We start from the raw sequence: 9,082 nt of genomic DNA, 5'->3' as shown, positions 1-9,082 counted from the left end.
CCTAACAGAACAAACTCTGAAGCTAGATGGGGGGCGATCAATTCACAAATGGTGTCCAGGGCACAGCTGGGAGCTGAGGGGGGTCGGTAGCAGGCGGCAACCGTGAGAGACTTATTTCTGGAGAGAGTAATTTTCAAAATTAGTAGTTCGAACTGTTTGGGTATGGACCTGGAAAGTATGACATTACTTTGCAGGCTATCTCTGCAGTAAACTGCAACTCTGCCCCCTTTGGCAGTTCTATCTTGACGGAAGATGTTATAGTTGGGTATGGAAATCTCTGAATTTTTGGTGGCCTTCCTGAGCCAGGATTCAGACACAGCAAGGACATCAGGGTTAGCAGAGTGTGCTAAAGCAGTGAGTAAAACAAACTTAGGGAGGAGGCTTCTGATGTTGACATGCATGAAACCAAGGCTTTTTCGATCACAGAAGTCAACAAATGAGGGTGCCTGGGGACATGCAGGGCCTGGGTTTACCTCCACATCACCCGCGGAACAGAGAAGGAGTAGTATGAGGGTGCGGCTAAAGGCTATCAAAACTGGTCGCCTAGAGCGTTGGGGACAGAGAATAAGAGGAGCAGGTTTCTGGGCATGGTAGAATATATTCAGGGCATAATGCGCAGACAGGGGTATGGTGGGGTGCGGGTACAGCGGAGGTAAGCCCAGGCACTGGGTGATGATGAGGGAGGTTGTATCTCTGGACATGCTGGTAGTAATGGGTGAGGTCACCGCATGTGTGGGAGGTGGGACAAAGGAGTTATCAGGGGCGTGAAGAGTGGAACTAGGGGCTCCATTGTGAACTAAAACAATGATAACTAACCTGAACAACAGTATACAAGGCATATTGACATTTGAGAGAGACATACAGCGAGGCATACAGTAATCACAGGTGTTGAATTGGGAAAGCTAGCTACCCACCACTGCGACCTGTATGCTCTCGTTGGCTGGCCCTTGCTAGATGTTCGTCGCCAAACCCACTGGCTCCAGGTCATCTATAAGTCTTTGCTAGGTAAAGCCCTGCCTTATCTCAGCTCACTGGTCACCATAGCAGAACCCACCCATATCATGTGCTCCAGCAGGTATATCTCACTGGTCACCCCCAAAGCCAACTCTTCATTTGGCAGACTTTCCTTCCAGTTCTCTGCTGCCAATGACTGGAACGAACTGCAAAAATCACTGAAGCTGGAGACTTACATCTCCCTCAAAAACTTTAAGCAACTTAAACCTTTTTTTTTTTAAACTAGGCAAGTCAGTTAGGAACAAATTCGCATTTTCAATGACGGCCTAGGAACAGTGGGTTAACTGCCTGTTCAGGGGCAGAACGACAGGTTTGTACCATGTCAGCTCGGGGATTTTGAACCAACACTCTAACCACTAGGCTACCCTGCCTCCCCGTGCATAGTGCATCTGTAAATAGCCTACCCAACTACCTCATCCCCATGTTGTTCTTTTTTTTTGCTCCTTTGCGCCCCAGTATCTCTACTTGCACATTCATCATCTGCACATCTACCACTCCAGTGTTTAATTGCTATATTGTAATTACTTCGCCACTACGGCTTATTTATTGCCTTACCTCCCTAATCTTACCTCATTTGCATACACTGTATATAGACTTTTCTATTGTGTTATTGACTGTACGTTTGTTTATTCCATGTGTAACTCAGTTTGTGTCGCACTGCTTTGCTCTATCTTGACCAGGTCTCAGTTGTAAATGAGAACTTGTTCTCAACTGGCCTACCTGGTTAAATAAAGGTGAAATAAAATAAATACAAATAGCTGGGGGGGCCTGTCTAGCTGGGGAGGCCTGTCTGGCTGGGGGGGCCTGTCTGGCTGGGGGGGCCTGTCTGGCTGGGGGGGCCTGTCTAGCTGGGGAGGCCTGTCTGGCTGGGGGGGCCTGTCTAGCTGGGGAGGCCTGTCTGGCTGGGGAGGCCTGTCTGGCTGGGGAGGCCTGTCTGGCTGGGGGGGCCTGTCTGGCTGGGGGGGCCTGTCTGGCTGGGGGGGCCTGTCTGGCTGGGGGGGCCTGTCTGGCTGGGGGGCCTGTCTAGCTGGGGGGGCCTGTCTAGCTGGGGAGGCCTGTCTGGCTGGGGGGGCCTGTCTGGCTGGGGGGGCCTGTCTGGCTGGGGAGGCCTGTCTGGCTGGGGGGGGGGGCCTGTCTGGCTGGAGGGGCCTGTCTGGCTGGGGGGCCCTGTCTAGCTGGGGGGGCCTGTCTGGCTGGGGGGGCCTGTCTGCTGGGGGGCCCTGTCTAGCTGGGGGGGCCTGTCTGGCTGGGGGGGCCTGTCTGGCTGGGGGGGCCTGTCTAGCTGGGGGGGCCTGTCTAGCTGGGGGGGCCTGTCTGGCTGGGGGGGCCTGTCTGGCTGGGGGGCCTGTCTGGCTGGGGGGGCCTGTCTAGCTGGGGGGGCCTGTCTAGCTGGGGGGGCCTGTCTGGCTGGGGAGGCCTGTCTGGCTGGGGGGGCCTGTCTGGCTGGGGGGGCCTGTCTGGCTGGGGAGGCCTGTCTGGCTGGGGGGGGGGGGGGGGCTGTCTGGCTGGGGGGGCCTGTCTGGCTGGGGGGGCCTGTCTGGCTGGGGGGCCCTGTCTGGCTGGGGGGGCCTGTCTGGCTGGGGGGGCCTGTCTGGCTGGGGGGCCCTGTCTAGCTGGGGGGGCCTGTCTAGCTGGGGAGGCCTGTCTAGCTGGGGGGGCCTGTCTGGCTGGGGGGGCCTGTCTGGCTGGGGGGGCCTGTCTGGCTGGGGGGGCCTGTCTGGCTGGGGGGCCTGTCTAGCTGGGGGGCCTGTCTAGCTGGGGAGGCCTGTCTGGCTGGGGGGGCCTGTCTGGCTGGGGGGGCCTGTCTAGCTGGGGGGGCCTGTCTAGCTGGGGGGGCCTGTCTGGCTGGGGGGGCCTGTCTAGCTGGGGGGGCCTGTCTAGCTGGGGGGGCCTGTCTGGCTGGGGGGGCCTGTCTGGCTGGGGGGGCCTGTCTAGCTGGGGGGGCCTGTCTAGCTGGGGGGGCCTGTCTGGCTGGGGGGGCCTGTCTGGCTGGGGGGGCCTGTCTAGCTGGGGGGGCCTGTCTAGCTGGGGGGGCCTGTCTGGCTGGGGGGGCCTGTCTAGCTGGGGGGGCCTGTCTGGCTGGGGGGGCCTGTCTGGCTGGGGGGGCCTGTCTAGCTGGGGGGGCCTGTCTAGCTGGGGGGGCCTGTCTGGCTGGGGGGGCCTGTCTGGCTGGGGGGGCCTGTCTAGCTGGGGGGCCTGTCTGGCTTGGGGGGCCTGTCTGGCTGGGGGGGCCTGTCTAGCTGGGGGGGCCTGTCTAGCTGGGGGGGCCTGTCTGGCTGGGGGGGCCTGTCTAGCTGGGGGGGCCTGTCTAGCTGGGGGGGGCCTGTCTAGCTGGGGGGCCTGTCTAGCTGGGGGGGCCTGTCTGGCTGGGGGGGCCTGTCTAGCTGGGGGGGCCTGTCTAGCTGGGGGGGCCTGTCTGGCTGGGGGGGCCTGTCTGGCTGGGGGGGCCTGTCTAGCTGGGGGGCCTGTCTAGCTGGGGGGGCCTGTCTAGCTGGGGGGGCCTGTCTGGCTGGGGGGGCCTGTCTAGCTGGGGGGGCCTGTCTGGCTGGGGGGGCCTGTCTGGCTGGGGGGGCCTGTCTGGCTGGGGAGGCCTGTCTGGCTGGGGGGGGGGGGGCTGTCTGGCTGGGGGGGCCTGTCTAGCTGGGGGGCCTGTCTGGCTGGGGGGGGGGGGCCTGTCTGGCTGGGGGGGCCTGTCTAGCTGGGGGGCCCTGTCTGGCTGGGGGGCCTGTCTGGCTGGGGGGGCCTGTTTGGCTGGGGGGCCTGTCTAGCTGGGGGGGCCTGTCTAGCTGGGGGGCCTGTCTGGCTGGGGGGGCCTGTCTGGCTGGGGGGCCCTGTCTAGCTGGGGGGGCCTGTCTAGCTGGGGGGGCCTGTCTAGCTGGGGGGGCCTGTCTAGCTGGGGGGGGGGGGCTGTCTGGCTGGGGGGGCCTGTCTAGCTGGGGGGGCCTGTCTGGCTGGGGGGCCTGTCTAGCTGGGGGGGCCTGTCTAGCTGGGGGGCCTGTCTAGCTGGGGGGGCCTGTCTGGCTGGGGGGGCCTGTCTAGCTGGGGGGGCCTGTCTAGCTGGGGGGGGCCTGTCTGGCTGGGGGGGCCTGTCTAGCTGTCTATATTCTGGTTGAAACATGTATGATTGGACATCACCAGGTAGCTAATAGTAGATAATAATAATAATAGATGCTCCATCATTGAATTCATATTGACGAGAGGAATCACTTGAAGCCATAGAGTCTGGTCAGTTCTTTCAGTTTTGCTCAAAGGATTGCTGTTAGTGTCCGCCTCCTTTTACAAAAAGCTTGCCTTGGAGGAGGGGCCAGAGCAGGAAGCACTGCCCAACACAAGTTGTAGTGTTTCCCGAAAGACGTCCAATGGCGTGATGGAACATCGACAACCTCATCTAACCCCAACCCTAACACAAACTCATAGTGTCAGTATAAAACAGAGCCTTGGAGAAGTGCAACGAAGCAGGACTATAGTTAAACACCCCCATCAATACACCAGAAGCTGTCATAGGGTGTATCGTTCAGCGCTATAAGCCCTGACCTGACTCCCTCCTGGGAAAATATGTGTGAAACACATCTCACTGTCATAGAAACGCCTCAGACATGATAAAAACAAGCCCAAACTCCCCCAGGGTGACATTCCCCTTTAAAGACCAATTTTGTCATTTGAAAAAGTGCCCATCACACAATTTGTTTGGTTAGAAATTTTAGATATAAATTATTTTCAAGGCTACTTACTGAACTTTTATGTTTCAATAAAATACATAATAACAACAAACATAATGGTGGAAATTCATTTTTTGCAGCAAGATACTTTAATCTCAAGAGAAGACAAGTTAAATGTTAAATAAGGTTTATTGTTCTCTTACTTAAGCGACTGGCTACTCCATGTACTGGAGACAAACACTGTCCAAATATTTATTTTTCACATTTCGCAACACTAGCGATAAAGAATTGCGAAATAAATGGAATGTACAATGAGTGTCTGAAACAGCATCTACATCCTGCTGTATAAAAACAGGAAGAGAAAACTCCAGAATCAACACAGGTTCCTAAATACAGGGAGAAATGAACACAGCTGCATTTCTGTTGGTTTCGCTGTGCTGCTGCTGCTGGCTGTCTGCGGCTCAACAAGAGACCAAAAAGACTGAAAATGAAGGTAAAGAATGCCAGACATCACAAGGCTCGTGCTACCCTGACTTGTGCAAGCTGCTGAAAGACTTCGGTGTCATGGAGGCGAAACTGCGAACCACGGTGGAAAAACTGGGAGTCATGGAAACCCAGCTCAAAGTTAACGAGAATCAACTTGAGGAACTGAAAAATAACGAGAGGAGGAAGGTGATCTTTTCGGCTGCCCTGGGCGGGAATGGGCACATCGGGCCAATCGACCATGACACTACCCTGATCTTCAAAAATGTCATCACTAACATTGGCAGTGCCTACAATCCAAGTACAGGGGTATTTGCTGCCCCTATTGCAGGGGTCTACTACTTCAGTTTCTTCTACCATGCCGGAGGAAGTCAGACTAAATACATTTCCTTGTTCAAGAATGGACAGCGCATGGTCACTTCCTCTGATCACCAGTCTAGCGGTGATGGAGCTGACAACGGGGCTAATGCAGTCACTCTACAGCTGGAGGTGGGAGACCAAGTGTTCATACGCCTAATGGCTAACACTCACGTGTGGGACTCTGTAAACCACACCACCTTCAATGGGTTCCTGCTCAAACAAGTGTGACGAAATACATTGGTAGCGCCGTCCTCTGCTTTCTACTTTTGGTGATGTTATTATTGTGAACAGCTAATCTTTCTCACATACTGTAACTCCTGTATCCTAATTCATAATGTAATCTATATATCCATCATAGTGTATTCAATATAACCATCTAATCCATCATCATGTAGTCTATATATCCATCATAGTGTATTCAATATAACCATCTAATCCATCATCATGTAGTCTATATATCCATCATAGTGTATTCAATATAACCATCTAATCCATCATCATGTAGTCTATATATCCATCATAGTGTATTCAATATAACCATCTAATCCATCATCATGTAGTCTATATATCCATCATAGTGTATTCAATATAACCATCTAATCCATCATCATGTAGTCTATATATCCTTTTTTGATGTATTCAGGCTGACATTGTTGGTAAAATACATTGGTAGTCTAGCGCTGTTCTCTATTTTGTAGGTTGAGTGATTGCATCTATTATCTTCTTTTGTTTCTGATGTGATTACTATGTGTTGATGTTGTTACACTCTTGTTTATCACCATTGTTGAAAAGCAATAAAGTCTTAAAAAAAAAAGAGATGGAAATCATTTCTGCCTGCTTCCAGTTTTTCACAATGGTTAATTAACACAAGTTGGCTGAAACTACAATACATTCCAAATCCCAAAACAGTTTGACAATTTCCCACAAACCCCACAGATGTCTTGCAAAATGAAACACAGCTATCTAAATCATTCACTCTCAGCTCAAAATGAAACTCTGCTTACTAATGAGACTCACCTAAACATCGAATGAATCTAACTTGGTGACAAACGAGATCACGCTAATGTAACATATTCTAAACACCACTATTTCAGTGTAAAGATGAAGATTTTGTTGTTTTACTGTATTTCGTTGGTGTGTACTGAAAACAAGAAAGGAACACAAATGCACAAATGTAAGTTTTATATTTCAATATGACTCAATAGATGTCAAACAGCACACATACTGTAAAAATGCAAACATACTGTAAAAATAATTTGCATATTCAAATGAAGAAACAGATGCCTATTTGTACTACTGTATTGTATGTAAGATCAATTGAACAGAATAGATCAAATAAACTGTCAAAACACAGTTAAATCAACATCATAAGTCCAGAAAAAAACTACTCCATTGCGAAAACAAAATGAGTCATGTCTGTTGTTTTTGTTCTGGTCCTTGGCTCGACAGCGGGGGAAATATCTTCTGGAATGACACGTCCACCCCTGACAGGACTCTGCTGGAACGTCGCCACAGGCCTCCTCCATGACCTTGAAAGGGCCACACGTTCATGGGGTTTGCGATCATACAGCTTCCGCCATGCGAAAACAACACCTCAACGGGGGTTGAGAAATGGTGAATATGGTGGGAGATAGAATTGTAAATCTGGGATGGTCATGGAACCAGGTGCGGACTTGAGTGTGTGTACTTAAACAAGTTAGTATGGTAGTATGGCGGTTAGGGTAGTATAGTAGTATGGTAGTATGGTAGTATGGTGGTTAGGGTAGTATAGTAGTATGGTGGTTAGGGTAGTATGGTGGTTAAGGTAGTATGGTGGTCTGGTGGTTAGGGTAGTGTGGTGGTTAGGGTAGTATAGTAGTATGGTGGTCTGGTGGTTAGGGTAGTGTGGTGGTTAGGGTAGTATAGTAGTATGGTAGTATGGTAGTATGGTGGTTAGGGTAGTATAGTAGTTTGGTGGTTAGGGTAGTATGGTGGTTAAGGTAGTATGGTGGTCTGGTGGTTAGGGTAGTGTGGTGGTTAGGGTAGTATAGTAGTATGGTAGTATGGTGGTTAGCGTACTATGGTAGTATAGTAGTATGGTGGTTAGGGTAGTATAGTAGTATGGTAGTATGGTGGTTAGCGTAGTATGGTAGTAAAGTAGTATGGTTGTTAGGGTAGTATAGTAGTATGGTGGTTCGGGTAGTATGGTAGTATGGTGGTTAGGGTAGTATAGTAGTATGGTGGTTAGGGTAGTATGGTGGTTAGGGTAGTATAGTAGTATGGTAGTATGTTGGTTAGCGTAGTATGGTAGTATAGTAGTATGGTGGTTAGGGTAGTATGGTAGTATGGTGGTTAGGGTAGTATGGTGGTTAGGGTAGAATAGTAGTATGGTAGTATGGTGGTTAGGGTAGAATAGTAGTATGGCAGTATGGTGGTTAGGGTAGTATAGTAGTATGGTGGTTAGGGTAGTATGGTGGTCTGGTGGTTAGGGTAGTATGGTGGTTAGGGTATTATAGTAGTATGGTAGTATGGTAGTATGGTGGTTAGGGTAGTATAGTAGTCTGGTGGTTAGGGTAGTATGGTGGTTAGGGTAGTATAGTAGTATGGTAGTATGGTGGTCAGGGTAGTATGGTAGTATAGTAGTATGGTGGTTAGGGTAGTATAGTAGTATGGTGGTTAGGGTAGTATAGTAGTATGGTGGTTAGGGTAGTATGGTGGTTAGGGTAGTATGGTGGTTAGGGTAGTATAGTTGTATGGTGGTTAGGGTAGTATGGTGGTTAGGGTAGTATGGTAGTATAGTAGAATGGTGGTTAGGGCAGTATGGTAGTATAGTAGTATGGTGGTTAGGGTAGTATAGTAGTATGGTGGTTAGGGTAGTATGGTGGTTAGGGTAGTATGGTGGTTAGGGTAGTATGGTGGTTAGGGTAGTATGGTAGTATGTCATCTGGGGTGTGTTTGACCTTTCATCTGGGGTGTGCTTGACCTTTCATCTGGGGTGTGCTTGACCCTCCATCTGGGGTGTGCTTGACCTTTCATCTGGGGTGTGCTTGACCTTTCATCTGGGGTGTGCTTGACCTTTCATCTGGGGTGTGCTTGACCTTTCATCTGGGGTGTGCTTGACCCTCCATCTGGGGTGTGCTTGACCTTTCATCTGGGGTGTGCTTGACCTTTCATCTGGGGTGTGCTTGACCTTTCATCTGGGGTGTGTTTGACCTTTCATCTGGGGTGTGTTTGACCTTTCCAATTCCGTCTTATTTTCTCTGACTGCTCCATTTGGTTTTAATCAACATTGATTTCTCACCTCGATCAATATCTGTCTTCTGATACTTCTCACCTCGATCAATATCTGTCTTCTGATACTTCTCACCTCGGTCAATATCTGTCTTCTGATACTTCTCACCTCGATCAATATCTGTCTTCTGATACTTCTCACCTCGATCAATATCTGTCTTCTGATACTTCTCACCTCGATCAATATCTGTCTTCTGATACTTCTCACCTCGATCAATATCTGTCTTCTGATACTTCTCACCTCGATCAATATCTGTCTTTTGATATTATTCATCTAGGCTCCATATCTGTCGGCT

General features: G+C 50.8%; 1 protein-coding gene across 1 annotated transcript; it reads left to right on the top strand.

The window, feature by feature from the left end:
- Window positions 1–4,946: 4,946 nt before the first annotated feature.
- Window positions 4,947–6,332, top strand: LOC109874160 (complement C1q subcomponent subunit B). The gene has a single exon (XM_020465969.2). It carries the CDS (start codon window positions 5,076–5,078, stop codon window positions 5,742–5,744), a length of 669 nt encoding a protein of 222 aa, XP_020321558.1. The 5' UTR covers window positions 4,947–5,075; the 3' UTR covers window positions 5,745–6,332.
- The last annotated feature ends 2,750 nt before the right edge of the window (window positions 6,333–9,082 follow it).

Source organism: Oncorhynchus kisutch, linkage group LG2 (genome assembly GCF_002021735.2).
Source record: "Oncorhynchus kisutch isolate 150728-3 linkage group LG2, Okis_V2, whole genome shotgun sequence".
Classification (NCBI taxonomy): Eukaryota; Metazoa; Chordata; class Actinopteri; order Salmoniformes; family Salmonidae; genus Oncorhynchus; species Oncorhynchus kisutch.
Note: the sequence above shows the minus strand (reverse complement) of the source record. Positions and strands in the feature narration are given on the sequence as shown.

Coding starts and splice junctions, on each gene's coding strand:
- LOC109874160 (XM_020465969.2), top strand. CDS start 5,076: ATGAACACAGCTGCATTTCTGTTGGTTTCGCTGTGCTGCTGCTGCTGG.